This window comes from Limanda limanda, chromosome 3 (genome assembly GCF_963576545.1).
Source record: "Limanda limanda chromosome 3, fLimLim1.1, whole genome shotgun sequence".
NCBI lineage: Eukaryota > Metazoa > Chordata > Actinopteri > Pleuronectiformes > Pleuronectidae > Limanda > Limanda limanda.
Genome location: NC_083638.1, coordinates 20,984,936 through 21,007,763, shown reverse-complemented (window position 1 = coordinate 21,007,763; position 22,828 = coordinate 20,984,936). Strand labels below are relative to the sequence as shown.

Sequence of the window (22,828 nt, the reverse complement as noted above, 5' to 3'; positions counted from 1 at the left end):
CATTATTTCTCCGTCCTTTCTCTCTCTCCCTCCCCCTCTCTCCCTCTGTCTCCTCTGCTGGCTTTGTCTTTTTCATTTTCTCTTTTCATTGCAGTCAGTATTGAGCGGCCCACAGCATTTGGATGCAAGATGAACTTTGATAAGAGTTAATGAGAACGCAGCATTGTGCGGGCAAAGAATGGCTCGGCCTGCCCTCAAGAGCCTCCTCACCAGGAAATGGGCCGCGGAGAGCTGCAGCCACCCACTCCTCCAGGTATGGAGTAGAAGAGGAGAGCGGAGGAGAGGCAAGAAGAGGAGAAAGGAGGAGAGGAGAGGAGTGTCATGGTCAGATAATGTGTTAGAGCCATAATCAGTTGAGCAGCAACAAGGAGTTCAGACATCAGAATGGATGCTGGTGCCTTCCATGATGATGGTTACAGCAAGTCAGTGTCTCGCAGTCCGAAGCTGTGTCCTCATCCAGGGGACGCGGACTACGTAGACCGTGGAGACCAAAACAACGGTTATGACTACGTTGGAAGTCCGTGGTTTGCGTCACCAGTCATTCCAACCCTTATCCCTGTCGCCTAGCAACAGAGCTGCATTTGGACATGTCGAGAAAGTTTGATTGTCCCTTGATTTTTTAACATGTGTCTTGTTAACTGATCAAGTGAGTCTTTAAAAGTGAAAGCAACAGATTGTCGTGGTCTTGTCGCTTGCTAGCACCATTATCTCTTCGTCTGACTGATTTTCTCCTCATGTTTGGGTCTTAGACTTCTTGAAGCTGTGCCCCTCCACCCCGCTGAAGCAGGATATAGCTCTCATATCATTTCCTGAACTTCCTCACAGGAGGTATAGTACCTGCTCTGTTCGGCTCAGATGTAATGGGAGGGGAGAAATACTGTATGACATCCACTTCATCTTATATCCGATCCAAAGCCATAGAGTATCACACAACTGAAGGAAAAGGTCCTTTCATGAAGATTTCAGACAGAATAAGCAACAAGTCAGAGACCTGCATTCACCTATTACACTATACATCAACCATACAACTATGCTAAATAGCTGTACAATGATAAAACCACTCCTTTAAACAGCTAATCTATCACTAGTAAATAACTGGTGTCTTTATAAAACACCAGCTACAAGTCATGTCTTTTAATATTTAACTAAAGCAAATTAATATAAAATGAATAGGACATTTACAACCAGAATACACTGACACATTTCAACCCTCATAAAACAAGCTGACACTTTGATTTGAAATCCAGCCATCTTGAAAATGCTTTTTATTTATCATGTATGCATTTGGCAAGAAAGATCAACAGTTCTGCCCCTGATCACCTACAGCAGCCTCTTTCTGGTGAGCTCTGTGTCACTACAAGCGGCTCTCAAAATCTTATAGGAAACGGTACAATTATTTTCCAGGAAAAGTTTAGCTTGGGAAAACAAATTTCTGTTGAAGGAACTGCCTCAGTTAGAACTACATCCAAAATCCCCGGTTATTCCCTCTCCTCAATCTACAAGACTGGTCTTTGCTGTCAGAGAAATCTCTCACCTAGAGTTTCCCTTCAAATTGCCTCTGGGAAAGGATGCCACAACTTGGGTTCAAAATGTTCTGATTTTAGAAAAGCCTTTTTACCTAAAGTTGGGCATCTCGAGTTGAGAAGAAAAGACTGCAGACAGTTCATAGAGTTGAATTTAAGATGAAATCTTTAATTCATTTACCTAGTTGGATTCTTCATCCTTCTCTAATGATCTGCCCTGGAAAGGATTATTTTTTGGACTCTTAGTTTTCGGCCATGGACTTTATATAAAGACTGACGCTGCACCTCCTCTTCCTCCCACTATTCAGAAATTAAGGCAAAACTTCTTGGATGCCAATGCTGTTGTCATGCGCATTTGGAGCCAATGTCTGTGTAGTAGTGATCGGGGGTCTGAGCCGCTGTGAGGTCTCAACAAAACACCCACTTGACTTATTGTGAGTCAGTATGAGCTTGACGTTTTTTTGCACCAGGTAAAAAATTAAAACCACACTTAAAATGTGCCCAATCATTTGTTTGATAGGAACTACATAAAATGACACAAAACCATCTTTGAGAAATATGTATTTGATAAGTACTTTGACTTTTTAATTTGATCTATGTCCCATCCACTGACATAGAGGAGGCTGAGTTTATGACAAACACTGCAGCCAGCCACCAGGTGGCGATCAAGGTGCTTTGCCTTCACTTTGAAGAGTTCAGCCATGGTTTGAACTTATTCTTTCCTGTTTTACTTAGCTTTAATCTGCTTCACTTCTTATCTTTGTTCTGTTTGTCCGTTCTGCTCTTTGTTTCACATTTGCCCATTCATCCCTGCCTTCTTGTGTATATAGTTTGTGTTCAAAGTTGCTCTTTGTCATTTTGTTTGTTTGTCTCCCCAGTTACATTTCCTTGTATCTTGCCTCTGTTCAGTTCTGTTCATCTTTCCTCTTCATCTTCATTCTTCTGTTCAACTCCCTGGTGATTCCTCGAGCCCTTTACTTATTTCATCATTCAGGGTTTGGGACTTTACTGCCTGTTACCTGCCAACCTGCCTTCCAGAGACCGTAAGCCTGTTTATTTATTGAATATTCTTCATGCAGCAACCTTCCTTTTTGCCTGGAGTCTGCATTTTGTGTTCCCTAAACCATGCAACACATTATTGAGATGTGATGCATTGTAGCATTTTGTATTGTGCTGCCTATATGTCTTGTTTGCATGCCAGACACATTTTCTATCGTATTTTGTGGTCAAATAAAATCAACTCAATTTAAGTTTTTTAATTGAACCATTTATCTAAGAGGAGACAAAAAGGAATGGAAGAAGCAGAATAAGATGTAATGTGGAGGAGAGGTGCATGTGCAGACTGAGAAATGAACCAATGGAAAGAACACGTGAAAAAATATCAGTATAATGAGGGATAAAATGAAAGAATCTGGAGAGGAAGCAGTAGTGCTTGACATCAGAGGAGTCTTTGTCACCATCCACTGATGAAAGTGGTCCTATACTAGCAAGAGAGCAGGAGATAAGAGATCAGGAGGCAAACGAATGGAACATCTTGAGGAGGCTGCAGATAAATTAATAAATGAAGAGTTGAGAGAGGAGGGAGCATCTCATGGATGTCATATCTTAATTGAAAATGACAGCTTCAATTAAAAATGTCCAAATTAAAAATCATTCCACCCATTTCCTAATTAAAAGCGTATCAACTGATAGTTTTGACTCATTAACTTCAAAGAGCGATGCAGCCTGGCGGAGCTGGTGGTGGATGTGTCATTTGCTGGATGGAGAAGGAGCGGAGCGAAGGATGAAGAGGACTGATGTGTCGGGTGAGAACTATCTGCTGCAATGATTCTCTGTGTGCGTGTGAAACAGAGCTGTTGGTCAGTGGATGAGTGGTTAAATAATCAGTCAGTATTGTCATGGAGGCAGTTAGGAGGTTGACAGTAGGCAGAACGCTTACAGCTATAATGCCAAATATAGAAAATTTTAAAAAATCGGCCTCTCATTTCTGCTTTTCTGACCTGACACAGCACACACTGACTCAAACTCTGATCTTTTAACAAGCCAAACACACACACACACACACACACACACACACACACACACACACACACACACACACACACACACACACACAGCTGTAAGAAACTCTCGCCTCTGTGCGCCTGCTAGTGGATGTATTAATTTAAAACCATGCCAACGTAATGGATGCATGGACGTATGTTAGAGTTGAAATGGCCGCATCTGTTTTCGTACATCAAGGCAGCATCTATGAGTGTTTGCAATGTTTTGCCTTCACTGCTGGTTGTCCAATTGAGACTGATAAGAAACATTCCGTGTCATTGTTTCCAGACATCTCAGTTATTGCGCTTGTAAAATCCAGAGTAGTCTGGATGGCAGGTGTAAAGCTAGTATCAATGATATGTTACCTGAACTAAAATGTAGCCTGGATGTGGCCTCTATCTCTCTTTAAACATGGTCACAAGACAATATTATGGAACTTTTCTGGAAGCTGGTGAAAGGAGAACTCAGGCAGCAGCTGATGTCTTATGCAGAAGGTTTTAATGTTTGATGCATCAAGGAGACCAGAAGGTGGAACAATATAACAACGCCAACAGAGTTACATGAGCAATTGTCACCCCCAAGTCTGAAGATGTCTCACACAGCCTCCTCATATATCTCCCTCACCCTGTGTCACCCATTCCAACAGCACATCCATGAAAGGCTAGAATTGATGTCCCTCTCTAGTAGGTGTTGTCAGGGAATCTTATACAATATAACTTTGATCATTCTGTATCCTTTACAACTGAATGGATCGTGACCTTATTGCCTAAACTAAGGCGTTGTTGACTTGATGTCAACAGAAGATCTTGACCTTTGGCTTAGAAACCCTAACCCTAAACCAGACGAGGAGGAAGAAGCCAAATGTATAAAGAGACAGAACAGCTTCCCATAGGCGCGCATATTACAAACCAACCTTTGTCTTGTGCACCATGCTCCGAGCATTAAAGTGTGACAATACCGTAAGATATTTGTGTCCTGTTCCACGTTGTCAGAATTGCCACGACAGTGTTCACTTCCTATTGGATTGTTAAGCCTTAAGTATGCATGGACTAAATCACTTTGTGTCCTTACGTCTTCCCAATGGTGTAGTACGCAAAAGAGTTGGAGTTTGGCGCCTCTCTGTCTGGGGCATCTGAATTAGATATGAGAGTCCATGAGCGTAGACACTACAATGTGCTGCTAGTTTGCCGTTTATCTATAACCTGACCTTGGGTATTGGGAGAGACAGGAGTATGTGTGGAATTAGACAGGCACTGTTCTCCTAATGGTGTTCAGATGTGATTAGTGAGCATGGTCAGAAACTCCTCAACAGCACCTAATCCCACACTTCTGGCAGATTTGACTGACTAGAAGTTCATTCATTGCATTTGCTTTTAAGATGAGTTGGATCGTAAATTACAAGTTTTTTGGCCCTGATCTCTTTCATTTAGATAATTTCAAAACCCAAATTTTTGGAGATGATGGCTCAGCTTTAGTCGTCCAAAAACATTTGAGGATTTTTGGCAGCGCACAGGGTAACAAAGAGCAATAAAAAAAACCTGATCAATGATATCTTGAAATCAGTTCTTATAACAGTCAGCAGTAAGGGACTTCAGTAATTCAAAGTAATGTGTTCTCCATTACAACACAGCGCCCAGACATACAGAACCTCCCTAAGATAAGAAAAACACCTTAACATTTTTATGCAGCCTCTAATTCACTTGATAAATTGTTGTTTCTAAAACAATAGATATTTTCAGGTTGTGTCCATGTTTCTTTATCTTTCCATCCTTTACTTTCCTTCTACTCTTTTTGTAGCTTCTGTATAGAAAATGAAATATAAGTTAAGTCTACTACAATGCTTTGAATTGAAAATCTATGGCTGCTTCATTTTTAACAAGAGACATTTGACATTTGGACCTTTTGCAAATCCCAGTGTGAAACTTTAATCATGCATTGATCACACCCTATGTGGACTAGTTATATGATTCCTTTGGTTTCCTAAAAGTGGAATAGAAAAAGGATTATTGTATATTCAGATATCTTTGTGTGTTTTGTTGTTGCTTTGAGTCATTAATATAATAGTTGTGAATCTGCATTGTAGAATATTGTTGGATAAATTTAGTTTTTAACTGTGGATCAATTCACTTAAAGATGATCCATTTTGAATGAGTCCTGCAGCTATAACTAACAGTTTTCTTATTACTGCATCAACAAAGAGAGATAAAGACTTTATCAAGATGAAACATTTCTAACCCCTGGGAAAAGTTTAATCACACAATTCTATTAAATAATTCAGTGTTGTAACATCATGATTATCATGATGTTATTTTGCAAATGCAAATTGGGAAAACTACTTCCCAAGCCAGAGGCTGTTCCCATTTCTCTTTTAACAACAACCTTACTCTCAGTGGAACCAGTTAAAAGACACTTTAGTGTGTCCTTCACTCTCTGCAAAAATATCCCGTCCAGATTTCATACTGTGTTACTCTCACGTGCTTCTCTAAAGCAGCTTCACAGACTAACACTGAACAGCCTGAAGTTTGCTGTGGCTGTATGTGAAAAGGCAAATGTCCATTTTCCTTACATTCTTAAGGGAAATGTTTTCAGCATTGAAAGCTCTAAACCGCTATAAACTAGAAGTTGGTGGAGAGCTAAAAGAGAATCAATTTTTTTTTATTCAGATAAGTCAGGCGGCCGGAGAAATAACTCAAAATTAAATGATTATGATACTCCATATTAGCTGAATGTCTAAATAGGCAGCTACCTCATTGACAATTACAACACAGTTGCATTTATTTTCAAGTTTGCTGGTCAAGGCCAAGTACGACTACAAGAATTTAACTTTTCATTAACAAAGAGGACTCTGAGATGACTAAAGCCTACACAGCTTGTGAATCTTACTTGGTTTTGAATCAAATTGAATATGCTTCATAATCTTTGAGAATATTTGCTTGAATTCTAAAATACTATATTTTCCTGAAATGTATTTGCAGTGCTGATATTTTCAGGCCGGAGCCCTTTCAAAATAATTTACTTATGTGTTATACATTTGTATTATACTATACTGCATTTTTAAGACTTTTCAGCTCCATCAGGGGTTGAAACAGTCTATAAAATAAAAATCAGTCACACGTATACGTATTCCTCAGATATTAAGGGATTTCATCATTATTCTGTGTGTGTAGTTTGTTGAACATCCCCCAGCTGCTGCTGCAGAAATCTATTTCTGCAGGTCATAGAGAGATAATGATCAGTCCGTATTTTATGAACACGTCATCTGATGTTTTTAAGCACTTTCATGTTCCCTCTGTAGTGCTTTGTACCTGTGTGTTTTCATGTGTTTCCTTCTGCTCTGTTTTCTGTCGGGCTCACTGGCTGACGCTGAAACGTCCGGTTAGTTAAGAGGTGTTTTTTATTTTTGTTTTCATCACAGTTGGGCGGTCTCAGTGAACAAGCTTATCCCTGACAACGGAAGATAGGGTGGTGGGGGATGATGAATGGGCCTGTTAGAGAATGCTGCTCATTCCAGCCACACACGTTCCATCTGTCTCGCGGCAGGAGAACAGGAGAAAGGCACTAAAGCGGAGTTAACTGAGTTTCACACTCTCACTATTTCTGAGCATAATTGAATCGTCCGTCTAATAACTCATCAGAGACGGGCCAATTTAAGTTGGATTATCCTCAGAAGAACCTGCACTGCTGCTCCCAGTTGAGCCAGTTATCTTTGTTCAACACATCACAAGGTTGGAAACGGTGAATGTTTGTTCTGTGTCCGAGCGACGCTCCAGGGAGAGAGACCTTCATCCAAAACGGAGATCAAACTGGACAGAGGCCACTGTTATCTCACATTCAAATGGTCAACCTTAAATCAAATTTTAGCAACAAACACAGTGTGATCCCGTGTTTTACACCACACTACACTCCCCTCCGATTTCCAGTGACGACAGCAGAAAGATGTGACTCATGTGTCTCAATTCAGGGGCCGCATCCTTTGAAGGACCTGGTATTCATCCCGAACCGAAATGAGATGGTCTGCTCATCCTATTGTGCAGCCGTAGCCTAGCAACAGAGCTATTGACTAAAATGTTCTTCAGTTGATTAAAAACGCTGCTTTATTACATGTTTAACGATAGCTGTTTGGTTGGTTACTAAGATTTGAAAATATTTGTTTTCGCCTCACTTGCAGCTGCCATTACCTCTTTGAAAAACAGTTTATCAATGAATCATGGGATATTCTGGGCTAGGAAGGATCACTAGGCGGGTGGAGCCTCCATTGTGAGAGACCGAACTGACACACCGAACAACCAAACCTGTGTTCAGTTTAAAGTCTCCGATTAACTAACCCAAATCTGCATGTTATTGGACTGTGGGATTACCTGCAGAAAACCCATATAGGGAGGACATGCAAACTCCAAACAGAAAGAAAGAACCGGGATTCGAACCGCCAACCTTCTTGCTGAAAGGCGACAGTGCTCAGCTCCACATTACTGATTCTCCTCCATCTAATCCAATTTTCAAAACTCTCACATCTTTACAAATGCAAATAATTCATCCCCATATCGATGCACGATGAAAAAATAGGCTGCTCCGAAAGAATGTTTTTATTAAACAAGAGAGTGTTCAAGAGCTGAAGGCCGGCAGGGAAAGCCGAGTGAATGAGGTGCCAGTTAATGCCTTGTGAAATGTGTAGCTGGCCCGCAGGCATCTTATCATCAGGCCGGCCGGTTCATGAATTCATTCTGCCATAGTTACCCAGAATTCAAAACAGGGGGACAATCTCTCCACCTGTGGGCTGTCACACTGATGAAGCACTGCCTTACGTATTCACCACTGATCACATATAGCTTTACCTGCATGCAAACAAACAAACATGAGGGCATGAGCATCCACATCTGCACAAAAGCACAACACACACACACTCACACACACATACACACACACACACACACAGGCTCCGACCCAGACTCTCTCTGTCCAGTTGAGTTTGCAGTTCCAGTGGCAGAACGTAATGAGGTTTTCGCACTGAGACACTTCAGTTAGAGAGTGGTGGGGGAGGACTGTGTGTGTGCAGATGTGTGTGTGTGTGGGGGGGTTCAAGTATTACTTATGTAGTGGGGACCTAAATCTGTTTACACAATCACATTATGTGGACTCGTCGTCTTGGGACCAAAAACTCCCTATACCGTACATAATTGGATTTTAAGGTGAACACATGTTTAAGGTGAGGTTAAGGTTGGCTTTAGGCTAAGGTAAAGGCTAGAGTAAGGGTCTGGGCACACATGCACAAATGCGAAGCGAATATCACAGGTCAACTTTTATCAATGTTGAACTCCATGTGAGGCCACACTGCAAATTGCCAAGTCACAGGAGGTGAATTTTTTTTTTTTGGCCTGCTCGCTCGCTCAGATTGGAAAGGAACCGGGAGGCGAAGGTTTGATACATTTGCGTATATATGACTAGGGCCCAAGTCTCCAGGAAATCAATGTAAGTCAATGTAATGTCCTCTGAAGTCATGGAGACAGAAGTGTGTGTTTGTGTGTGTGTGTGTGTGTGTGTGTGTGCGTGTGTGTGTGTGTGTGTGTGTGTGTGTGTGTGTGTGTGTGCGTGTGTGTGTGTGTTCGGGGCTCATGGGATGTGACACAGAGAAAGAAGGGGAAAGAATGAGGAAAGGCACTCAATGATAATATATGAGCTGTCTGCAGTGCTCCATGGTGGAGGGAAAGAGTGCAGTGGTGCATTTAAAAAGAAGATTATCATGTCAAGATACAGTAATACCTCGCTGAACACTGATTTTCATTGGGTGTTGGTTCTGCACTCTGTCTGTCTGGAGCAAGAGCACTAAGCAGGAGAGGGGGGTGTTCGGGACGTGCTGGCTCCATAGGTCGTCTTATAAAGTCACAGGGCTGAGTTAAAACAAGACCCAACCACTGATCGTTTCCTCTGTGGCTCATGCAGCTACTCCGGCTCTTCATGATTATCAATGAGCTTTGTGAAAACAGTGAGACGATGTGAGAAGTGTCACTCATACTAAGGATCCGTGTTTCATATTTTCTTTCCGATTCATGAGTCGTTTTTTTCTGTGACTTTCCAGACATGTCACATGTCCCTTCATGAATCCGAATTTAAAATGAATCCCACGTTAAATTCGCTAGATCTGGATAGAGGGGTGATCCAGAATCCACACCAAAATCGAATGGGTTCACTTTCTGGCCTATACCACATCCTAGTTTCATGCTATCAGTACAGGAGCTACTGCTGAATCATACTAACAAACAGAGGGGCAAGCAAACCAATAAAAATAGAAGAAAACACAGCAGGACCTGATGAATGTCTCAAGGAGAAAGTAGATTTCTATTTTAAAAGCAGGACTGTGCTAATGTCCACAGTTCTGTTTGGGGTCCTGTGCTTTTGTGTTATCTATATGTGCTGTATATAACTGGATTTTAGAGGCAACTTCCGTAGTGCATCTCAACACTGCAAAGACATTGGTTTGTGTTTTTTACTGGTGCAGCTGAACATTTCTGATGCCATATTTTCCAGGGAGCAGAAGAAATTAATAAAAAAAAAAACGACTACATTAGATTAAAAAACTCAAGCAAAACAAAAAGCAAAAAGAACTTTCTTTTTAATTTCCAAGTCCTAATTTAATTGAGTTCTGATACAAGCGTGACCACTATTCAATTATATCAGCTCTTTGTTGTTTGGTCCTCGTGCTCTAATTCTCAACTTGTTAATAGTAGTAGTACTTTTACCACATTGGAAACTTGAAAATCAATAGTAAAGAGCTAATGGTATTTATGAGAATTCAGTCATGACTTGACTTTAAATTACTGCAGCAGTAGTTAGTGGTTTCACTATAAATAAGAAAAAAGACATATGGTTTAAGAGTCGAGCACGGATTTCTCAAGGTCCTGTTTTTCTGAGTTAATGTTTCTATACAGAAAAAAAGACCCAACATTTTTGGAGGGCCCATGTGCCCGAAAATTCTTTATTTGTTTTTAGTCATTAGGAGCTGACTGCTGAACCTCAGCACGACTGGCTGCCTCCTGTGAGGGTTCATCAACACTAAAACAGCCCAGAGCCCATGTGGCCTTTGAAATGTGGTCAATTTGTCAGTTGGCTAATCACAGCTTGAGGACGTTAGCTAAAACAAACCTTTTTCTGCAGCTTTACAGCCGAGGATACTACAATAAACGGCTTAATTCCCATCTACTTAGAGCCAACATCAACAAGTAGCTACGTTTATCAATGACTTGAGGGAAATAAGGGATTAGAGAAATGTATTCTTTATTTTTTAGCACCTTCAACCTATTCGCATGCATGCTGATGGGTCAGAGCCTGCTTTATATAACATATAAGCTCAAGGTTTTTTCTCCTGCACCCAAGAGTTTTTCTTTTTTCATATTCCTCATTATTCCCCCTGTTCCCTGTACTTTTAAACTCATTACAGCCATTTTCTGAGACTGCAGGCTAATTTCCTCTCTCTTTATGCTTCCACCCTCCCCCTCAGCCCTCTCTGTTTTGGTGAGTCAGTCCACTGGGCTGCATCAAGCCGAGTTCTGCTCCACTACCTCCTTCCCTCCCTACTGTCCCTCTACCACCATCCCAGCCCCCTCACCTCTCAGCTGTTTGAACTCCTCCGAAAGAACCCAAATGCACTTATCTGCAAGTACAGCATGAACTCAGAGCCAATAACACCTGAAACCTTACATCGATAGTTGGGAATGTTATAAATAGTGAGTGTGTTTAGTAAGTTTGGTGTTTTCCCACACATACGTTATGTAGAGAACTGTTCCAGGTTTACTGTTTGCTTCACAAAACCTACAGGAATGAGACAGGGCGGGTTTATAAAAAATGGTCACGGTCCAAACTGTGGTTCATGTGACGCCTACAGGACAATCCATCCATTACCAAAACCACTTATCATTTGAGTGTCGCAAAGGGAGCTGGAACCAATCAGAGCTGACATTTGGCTAGAGGCGGGCTACAACCTGAACACACCACGGTGGATATGATGGACCTAATCCCAGTATGGACTCTGGGAGGAAGCTGAAGAAAACCCACACAGACATGGGAAGAACATACAAACTTAACACAGAAAAGCTGGGAATCAAACCGGGATCCTTCTTGCTGGTGACACTGCCAGCCACTGGTCCACTGCTCCACTCAGGCTTTGCCTCTCGCATAGTACATAGCTTAATCTTTTCCAACATTTGGGCTTCCAAATTATCCTTTAGATGAATTTTCAACTGTGCATATACACTGAAATAACACCACATGTCAAAAGTGGCTTTTATAGATTTGGTCACTGCTGCCATTCAAATTCTCTGTGGATCACAGGGTATCTTTCTGAGGTTCCATGATACATCTCACTCTTCTAATCAATCAGTGGTGCACACAAGGTGATGAACGGTAACAGGAAGGGACAGGACATCATCAGATTGTATCCACCTCTCGTGGCAGAGTAAGGGTGGGCTGCTGTGACACCACTGGAATCCTTAGCATTTATTTTAGTAAAATAATTTATCTCTATGAAGAATTTTAGCTGTTCTGACATTTTTTACTGGTAAATTGACAATATTCACTGATGTGTTTCCTAAAATTTCAGACACCAAGTTGTTTTAACTGTTTTTATTTATCAACACTGATCAAAGCTTTAGCTAGAGGGGGAGCGTTGAGTCACAACCTTTGTGTATTAGGGGAACACACATTATATTACATTGTATGCAATTTATAATAAAATAATGTAAAATATTATAATGTATTATTATCTATGCCATGTTTTATACCATGTTTTTATTGTGCCAATACAACTTCAATATTTTCACTTATGACTGATGTAGTAGTTTAGTTGACGTGTAAACATGCAAAAAAAAACTACCGCTGACTGAACTTAAAAACAATAAAGTTCTTTATATATGTCCGATGGCCCAGGGCTAATTTAGCACCTTGTCAAACCTCTCAGATCACAGTTACCCAAGGGTTAACAGCTTATTAAGGAACCTGAGCCTGGGTTAAGGGTAGTGTAAAAAGAGGTAATAATCATTTTGGAGTCGGCTAAGATTAAACCTTGGCTTGCAGCTAGTCCTACCCTGTGTTGGTTGTTAAAGAAGCTAATTAAACCCACATGAAAGCTTCTCCTCAGGAGCCAGAGAGATTAAACCCCCTCAGGTGTATTCTCTACTCAAACACCGCACAACAAAACTGCAACGATTAGACAGCACGCACACTTTACAATTCGTAAAAAGTGACTCTGCCGCGTGTGTTTGCCAGGGCTGTATCAAATGTTATCAAGATCAAAGTGATGGGAATGATGTGGTGATGTGATGAAAATTATATTACAGTACATTCTGTTTTTCTCCAAGTTTGTTTACATGTAGCTCACTTATCTATAGTTCAGGATCAGTGCAGAGATACTTCACTGTTTGTCTGAGCAATTTGTAATTACCTATTAATTTATCAAATATACTTACTCCACATGCCATTAATCCCTTTGTTGACTGTGTTACATAATCACACTGGTAAGAAGACACTTCTTTCTTCACCTTGTGTGTATGTGTGCATCTGACTTGATAATGGTAATATCAACAGATATTACCAATGAGTATTGGTGCTTATGTTGGCTGATATAAGATGTTTATTCATATTTACACTATATGTCAACATAAATACATTCATTTTCAGATTTCAGGATGTACGCTTTTGGTTGTTTTTGTGATTTTGTGAAGTTTTATCAATTGTATTTCTTTGTCATCAGTGTTTAATAACGACATCTTATGGATCATTGCCGTTTTTTTGGCCAAATATATGTGAATTCTTTACTCCTTGATATCAATATCCAAATCACCCCCCAAACTAGTTGGATCATAAACTGAGTGTAGAGACCAAAGTGAAACCGTATCGACCAAGTTGGCAGATGTAACAAAAAAATAAGAAGTACAGGTTAAATTATGTGTTTGCTGTCAATTTCGGTTGTTCTTACCAAACTAATGTATTTTTCCATTAGGTTTGGTTTTAAGTTGTTATTTGATGCTATAAAAACCAACATCATGATTGGCTTGTCTCTTAATGCGCAAGATGATGACATTCGTATCTGGGACATATTGGCTTCATTTCTGGACAGTGAGGAAGTGGTGAGGTATCATCCATTTTTTTATTCTATCTTTAGTTGGGCTCTAATGTTCTTACTGTGTATATTCTGCCTGCTGCCGCCTGGCCGACGGTACCGCAGCATCCGGGCCCGCACCACCAGGCTCAGAGACAGTTTCATCCCCTAGGCCATAAGACTTTTAAACTCCTCTGAACTGCAATAACTCCACCAAACCAGCACCCTGGAATATTTGCATATTTGCACCAGCACCATAACAAGCATATTTGACTATTTGCACTACTGCACAAATTGAACATTCATCTGTAAAGATATATATTTAGATGTATATATTTTATTTTCTATTTTAAATTTTTGATATTCTATTTCATTGTTATTCTATTTTATTCTTTTTTATTCTATTTTATACCATTTCTATTTTATTTTTTTGGGTTGAAATTACTGAGCATTACTGCCTACATTTAATAGTATTCAATATTCAATTAATGACCCCCCTCATCCTCCTTGTGAATGGATGTTATATCATTTAGTTTGGCCTGCATGATGTCTATGAAATGTGAGTCAAGGTTTGTACTCTTTTGATAAGTGCATTAAGACACACACACACACACACACACACACACACACACACACACACACACACACACACACACACACACACACACACACACACACACACACACACACACACACACACACACACACACACACACACACACACACACACACACACACACACACACACACACACACACACACACACACACACACACACACACACACACACACACACACACACACACACACACACACACACACACACACACACACACACACACACACACACACACACACACACACACACACACACACACACACACACACACACACACACACACACACACACACACACACACACACACACACACACACACACACACACACACACACACACACACACACACACACACACACACACACACACACACACACACACACACACACACAGCCTCCTCGTCGCCTGGCTGGAATGTGTGAGCCCTGAGCTGCAGCCAGGCTCCTGTTGCTGAGGGGAAACCAGCTGCACACTCATCCAATCCTCCTGCCACCACCTCCTGCTAATGGAACAGCCCGCCGTCCACCCCTGCCACAGGAGCACACTTGGTATATGCCATAGTGCTCCTGTGGATGGTTTGTCCCTGACTCAGTAGGATCGCAGCAGTCAGTCAGTTGAGCAGCAGCCTGAACACACGCAGACACACACAGACACACAAAGCACAAAGAGGACGTTAAGGGGAGACAGTTGCCAGAGAGAAGAGAAGACATCCAGCCTCTCTTCTACCAGTCTGCTGGTTGGTCGGCTTCCCTGATATGACCCTGTTCAGCCCCAGATGTGAGTATACCAGGGTTTATCATTGTGTGTGTGTGTGTGCATGTGTGCAGATGTTTGCATGCAGCCCTGTGTTTATGAGAGACAATAATTTCCACTGTGTTTGTGTTGCTCTTCCCCTTCACCTTCATCTCCTCACTTCAACCCCAGCTTCCTTTTCACTTTTGCCTCATGGCAGTTTCCTGTGGGTTTCTCTTGATGCAGCCCTGAGTGGACAGTCTGTGGAATACAATACAGGACTTTTTGATGTAAACCCCATAATTCGTGCACAACTTCTTGACTATGAGGTTCATTTGATGAAAGCTCATCCTGTCTTGTCACTTTGGCAAGGTCAGCACCCTCTCTGCGGGTGTTAAGGCTTGTGAGACAGAAACAACCACTGGTTTAATTATGTTATAATCCTACTCCGTGGGGACGAAGTGAAGATAAACATTTCATATTCCTGCAGATTAAATATGAACTAAATTAAACCGGACGTGTACTTCTCACAACTTCGACACTCAAAATAGCTTGAGAAATAGCTCTCTGCTCACAAAGCTGCACGTCTGTTAAAGCAAAGTCTGCAGAGACTGGACAGTTAAAGTGTTTCTCTATCTATGAGTTGTTTTACTGTATTGTGGGAACCTTTAGCCTCTATATGAGACAATATATATATATATCACTATATAAAGTGATATATACTGTATATTGATAGTACTACTGTATCTTCCCAACTGTGATGCAAGAGAGAGCTTTCGTTTGCATCTTTTTCCTCAGCTGCCGTGTAAAGATCACACAAGCATCACTCTGAAAATGCCATCCATTCATGTAATCGCTCTCTTTATCCTTTGAGATTATAATCCATGTTTTACGCATACAGAGATGCCTGTGATTTAGCCTTGAGAGTGTAAACGAATGCTTCACTATCACCACTTGGCGCTAATTCTGACCTGAGGTCAGTTGAGGTGCAGGAAACGGAGAGGATGAAGCATGACAGAGAGCAAAGGGGAGGCATGCATACACTATAGTTTTTCTTCCACATTTGACAAATCACATTCTCTTTTAAGTGAACAAAAATACATTCTGTGGCAAGTGAGGACTAAAAGGTTGTGTGCACATCAATATGGAAACCCAAGTGTTGTAGTGCATGATGGGACGCAAACAGAAAGTGGCAACAGAGCATTAAGTACAGAGTACAACAAATTCATTATCTTAAGGCTAAATACATGTGAAAAATAAACAGGTTTAGAAATCCATCTTGCACCATTAACTAATATTAATATATATAAATTATAATGTATTTAAATTATGGGTTGTGAATGTACCTTAGTGTTGATGTTATGCATAACGAACATGAATGAACCAGATTTGTAGTTATACGTAATAGGTAATTTAATTTAATTTGTTTATGATGAAAATGATACAGTAAGCTTTGGCTCTGTGTCTGTTATTTAATGAGCACTTTCCCTATCAAATATAATAAGAAAAAATAACTAAAGACAATTGTATGTTTTAGAATTAAACCATTAAAAATGAGGGGGGAAAAGTAAAGCTCAGAAAAATATCTTACTGAAGCATAATTTTTCAACAATTTTTGGAATTGTTTTTAGAGCAGTGAAATTTTTTTTACAACCTCAGCTGAAGTAGTTTGAATTACTGTCGCAGTCATTCAGACATAATTGCTACATATTTTTGAGTTTTTGGATGGAACATTTAAAAAAAAGAAAGATGTCAGAGGAGGTTCACAAAACATAATTTCTTTTCTTAGATTTAAAAAGCACAAAACAATTTAAATGTGAGTCATCAGCTCAAACAAAATGTTCTGTTCTGAAATGAGTTTTGTGATTTAAAAGTAAAATGAAAGAAAATGATGGTTTAGTACCGTTATGCACAACATTTTTGAAGTCTTTCTTTCTCTCTTACCTTCTTTCTTTCTTTCCTTCCTCTCTGTGAAGTTTTATTGATGAGCTGTTATTAAAAAAACTGAAAATACAAACATTAAATAATATATGTATATTAATATTATAATAACAAACCTGAAATATCTTGCTGAAAGAAAGTATACTTAACTTATAAGACAGTTCAGACAGAGCTGTGTTCCTGGAGCTGGTAAAGTACACATGGACACATCATCAGCAGGGTGGATACTGAGGGGCTGCAGCGCCCTGTAGAGCTTCTCCACATTGTTACTGTGTGATCTTGTTTCCAGGTAGTGTGGAGTAAGTCGGCGCTTACTCTGGCTCGGTGTGACGCTACTGTCTGGCACTCAGCCTGACATGCATTGATAAGAAGCACGGTGACAGACTGTAAACTGTGTCTGGGACTTTAGAGCTCATTACAACTGATCTTGTGTGACCTTGATGTGTCCTATTTTAAAACCGTGCTTGGCTATTGTTTGATCCTTGTGTCCTTTTATAGCTGGGCTTGTCTCTGCTGTTCTACAGTTAGAATCACACCATCCCAGATAAACAATGTTAGTAAAAAAGTGTTTTTTAAGCTTTTTACTTAAAACTACTAAACTCATTTGCCAGCAACGCCCCTATTTAAGGTTTTAAAAAAATATAAATCTTGGAAGACATGTCTCTACTTCCTCCAACTATGCAGAAATGGAGCTTAAATATTTTGTATATGAACGCTGCCATCTTGCTTATTGGGCCCGAATCTGGAATCAATGCAGTAGTGATCGGGGGTCGGAGCCGCATTAGTGAGGTTCCGTAAGTACATGCGTTTGACTAATCATGAGTCAGTCTCCACTGTCAATCATGAGGTTTCACTCATTCTTTTTATCATAAATAAGTAAATATAATAAAACTTATCGGATAAAGATGCACTTGAAGATGCATCCGTTTGGACTACCTTTAATGAGAGAAAACATCCATTTGATGTTTATTTCCACTTTTTCTTTTGGTCCATGTCCCATCCAGTAACATGGAGTCATGAACTATGTCATAGTGTTTTATATAGCATTAATAATTGTTTGTATAGTGATTAGAAGGGGTAGGTTAATCTAGTGTTACTGATATGAGTAATCACTGAAGCCATGGCTTAAAAGGATTTGTATATGTGTTTAAGTGGCCAAGTTGTTAATCTGTGTGTGTGTGTGTGTGTGTGTGTGTGTGTGTGTGTGTGTGTGTGTGTGTGTGTGTGTGTGTGTGTGTGTGTGTGTGTGTGTGTGTGTGTGTGTGTGTGTGTGTGTGTGTGTGTGTGTGAAGCTAGAGAGACTAATTGTAGCATATAAGATTTTGTTTACAGAATAGTAGTCTGATTACCTCCTGATGTTTGGCTCATGTAGCGTGAGACTCAGCAGCGTCCTATCCTCTCTCTCTCTGTCATCATGCAGTCTGTCATACAGACGTCATGTTGCTCAGTAAAATACCTAATACTCAGTTTTGTGTTTTCCTGTCACACAAAGTCTGCGGACAGGAAAGAGTCCAGGATGCTTTTAACAAGTTATGTGTGATACACCTTATTCTATTGCTATACAATAGTCATTTCTGGGAGTTCAGATGTGCTTACATTTAAGGATGTCAAGATATGACGATATTTTGATACCACGATTATTGTCAGGGGAAATATCATGGTTTCCATAATTATCGTAGAAGGAAAAAGACACACAACAAGCAATATATAGCTAATAATAGAGCTAATAAAGTAGAATATGTATTATTATCATCAACTATATCCAGTTAATTATTTTATGGTGTAACGTTTGGGTTATTTAAAAATAATTTTTGGAAGGTGTTTTATTTAGTTGCCTTATTGTAGAAGGTTTGTCAGTGAATTCGTGTTTCCTGTCATCATAGGCATACTTTTATTCTGAAGGTCCACTTACGGAAGTTGCTCTGTATAGTGTTGATTACTTGTGTCCTGCTTCAAGCACATTCTTCGTGTCCTTATTATACTGCTTCCTCTCAGTATAGGTGAAGTAAACTCTTGACTACATTATAATGGTTAATAGGAAGAGAGAGAGAGAGAGAGAGAGAGAGAGAGAGAGAGAGAGAGAGAGAGAGAGAGAGAGAGAGAGAGAGAGAGAGAGAGAGAGAGAGAGAGAGAGAGAGAGAGAGAGAGAGAGAGAGAGAGAGAGAGAGAGAGAGAGAGAGAGAGAGAGAGAGAGAGAGAGAGAGAGAGAGAGAGAGAGAGAGAGAGAGAGAGAGAGAGAGTGTGTGTGTCAGCCGCTCCTGGTCAGAAACCGAAAGTAAACAACATTGCTCCTCTCGCTGTGAACTCCCCCGATGGAGTTTTTATTCCATAGCTGGTGGAAATAAGTCTGTTACCTCAGTTTCCTCTTCTCAACTAACGTTTCAGTTCAGTGTTTTCTCTCTCACCCCCCCCCCCCCCCCCACAAACACACTTACACACACTTACACACACACACACACAACGTGACTCACCATAGTTAGATGTCGCAGTTTTTTTACAATTCGGACGGTTATTAAATCTCGACATTCCTAAAACATTCACACACACACAGCTCCAGTATAAGTTTGTGTAGCGTGTCCGCAGCAGAGGTCAGGTGGTCACCAGCTCTGGTGGCTGCAGAGAAGCCATCCAGAGTGATCTCTGCTGTGGGAGGTACAGGAACAGACACGTGTCCAAACGTCTTTTCACACATTCAGATCCATACTTAATTAATTGTAGTTTCCAGCCATTTGACAGCCACGCTGTGTGAGTGTACGTGCAGCTGGCCCAGTCACGCTCCATTCACCACCCATCTGTCCATGTCAGTCTGGCCTCCTCCTCTCCTCTCCTCTCCTCTCCTCTCCTCTCCTCTCCTCTCCTCTCCTCTCCTCTCCTCTCCTCTCCTCTCCTCTCCTCTCCTCTCCTCTCCTCTCCTCTCCTCTCCCCTCCTTTCCTCTCCTCTCCTCTTCTCTCCTCTCCTTTCCTCTCCTCTCCTGAACACATCCTGGATCCTACCAATTTCCGACATACACTGGACTTCAGATGCTGAGGAAATCCGGATATTTTCTGGAACTTCTTCTGCCATTCCCTGAGCAAACTGTCTGGAAAATGTCTGAGTGAACCCATGTGAGAAGACTACAGCAGGATAATGTCCCCAATAGAAAAAACAAACATTCCCGGATGAGAGACATACTCGTAGAAGACACTTAGAAAGACGTCAAATCGGAACAATGAGGACAACAAGAGCTTTAAGCACAAGGGCCAAAAGGATGTTTGACATTTTCTTGTTGTTTTAAAAGCGTCTGACCCGGATAATCTTCCCCTACATTCTTCATATGTAAAAGGAGAACTCCTGACCAATGTCTGGACGCAATTATCAAGATATTTTATAGAATTCATGTCTGAAAATAGCTTAATTGTCATATTCCATGGCTTCTGTTTATAAGGGAAGACTTCTCTGCCTATGTGCTGTAAATGAAATATGAGATTTCCCCAACATTGTCCATTCCTTGTAAACACGTTTACAAACGTTGAATTTCAGCAAAATGTCCAGATAATTGGGTCTGGACATTTTCCAAAGTTCAAGGCTGTGTCTGGAATCACTTATCCACTGTTCCCTGCTTCACTAAATAGTTAGCTCATCTGGAAAAGAAAAAAATGCTTTTGTACACTGACAAACAATAACCAGAGCGTCAGCCAGTGGAGAATCCCACAGAAAATTTAAAATATTTATTTTACACTTAGTATAAATAACTTTATGTAAAAAAAAAAAGAAAAAGGAATGACCATATTTAAATGTAAAAATACATTTGTACCCTGCAGTTTGTGCTGTGATGTGGTGCTCTGCTCAAATTAACATTAAACGACAGGTCAGGCTGTTTGCTCCTCTCGTCTCAAGCGCAATGCATGATGGTAGATATTGCTCGGTTAGTGACCATGGGTTGTATTCTACCTTTCACGATGCATTGTGGGCAACAATGACTACACTATATAGGCAATAAAAAACTTCAGATACCACAAAATGGCGAACTCACTATACTGTATAGTACACTATATAATGATTATTGACTGATTTCGGACACAGCCTGAAAAAAGCTATACAAAGAAAATAAATACAAAATACAGAGAAATAAGGTTTGGCTTTGTCTCTAAAGCTGCAGCAGGTTTTGTAGGCGTGCAAACTGGAGACAAAAAAACGTAAACAGCTGGTCCTGAGTGGCAGAAGCAATCAATGGAGAGTGATCGAGGATGGACAAGAAAAACAGCCACTGTCAGTGTCAGCCAGCCCTCCAGTCATTATCATGTCAAATGATGACTACAGCTACGCCAGATTAGGTTAATTTTGTTGAAGTAAAGAGAGGAAGTGAGTGGAGCCTGAACGCGAGCAGACAGTGCACAGCTTAGTTCATCATCTGAACCAGCTTCTGTGAGCCTGGGCTTTGTAGCCCTGCAGCGATGCTCTTTCCTGTATCACCACAAAGTTAATTGGTCGCTTTTCTACGCAGACACGAGCATGAGTGGAGATCTGAAGTCCGGCCGCTCCAGGGCGGGGAGCAAGAGAGCCAGCAACACCACTTACGGGTGAGTAGGAAACACAGACACAGTCCCCACCCCTGCACACTCAGAGATAATCATGCACTCTGTTATTTGCTGGAGCCCCTTTATCTATAACTCAATAGCTGCACCTTAGTGTTGTAATCAGTGCAGCATTATTCCTTATTAGCCTCATACGAGCTGTGAATGTAAGCTGGTATCGATTTTAGCCAGAGGTGCTGTTTCCATCCCTCAATGTTTTAATCCATCTGTTAATGCAGCACACACGTATGATTGGGGTTGATTACTCTGTATTGCAGGCGGTTCGATAAGGCGCCATAGAGCCTGGCTAACGTTAACCACGTGCTCAGATTGCTGGTGAGAGAGACAGTGTAACAGGGTGTGGACTTGTTTGAATTCATCCGTGCCTTTATTAAGGCCGGCGCATGCTTCTGCGTTTTCACGGGAACGGCGACGCAAGCGCCCTTCCGGGCCCCTCACGGCCCTTCCTACGTCCTTACGTGCGTCGGCCAATTTTTCTAACTAGACGGCAAAGCCCCGCAAGCGTCACCCGGCCGCGAGGGCTGTGATTGGTCTACTGACTACATAATTTCCGGAGTCGCATTTCCGGTTCATGCCCGGAAACCACGGAAGATTTAGAAGAACGAATATGGACCAGATAGAAGAGAACTTGGCAGAAGAGATCCGACACTATGTCCACTAGTATAACCCGTCACTAACCGGCGGATTTTTCCGCCAGAAAAAGGCTCTGCGGAGCCGCCGTGGCGATGTAAATAAATCGCTCTTCTTCGTGCAACACACGAAGAAGAGCTGACTTCGACAAAAAACATTACTGCGCCTAGTGTTCTGGCGGGGAATTGCATGGCAACACGCGCAGCGGTTGGAGAACCATGAATGACAACGAGTCCTGCGTTACAGCTGCGTGCCTGCGGGCCCCTGACGACGCAGAAGCATGCGCCGGCCTTTACTCTCACACACCCCCAACTCTCTCCTTGAACTGTACTGCATCCTGTGCCCCAGCTGCAGCTCTGTAGGCTTGAGCTCCGCTAATGAACATAAAGCACAGAAAATACTCTATGGGAGGTTTGATTCTCATTTCTCCGCTCTTAGTACATTTTCCTTAGTACATTTTCGACTGCATGTCGATATATTGTCCGCCATACTGTACACGACGCAGAAGCAAAAACAAAATGCTCTTTGGAAGCATCGCTAATTCAATAAAAGTATGCAAAAGGATGAATATAAAGTGGGATTGTGAAAACGTAGAGAATAGATGCCAAAAAAATGATAATGAAAATGGCTGTGAATGGTTGCATCCATACGGGCACAATGCTTTTTGCTGACAATGAG

The 22,828-nt window shown here is 41.2% G+C and overlaps 1 protein-coding gene across 1 annotated transcript in view; it reads left to right on the top strand.

Annotated features, from left to right (window-relative positions):
- LOC132998139 (C-type lectin domain family 18 member A-like) overlaps nt 1-22,828 on the top strand; it is a 71,978-nt gene that overhangs the window by 16,151 nt on the left and 32,999 nt on the right. Inside the window, exon 12 of the mRNA XM_061067639.1 lies at nt 21,430-21,505. Within this exon, the coding sequence (XP_060923622.1) occupies nt 21,430-21,505 (76 nt within the window). The remainder of the gene's footprint in view (nt 1-21,429; nt 21,506-22,828) is intronic.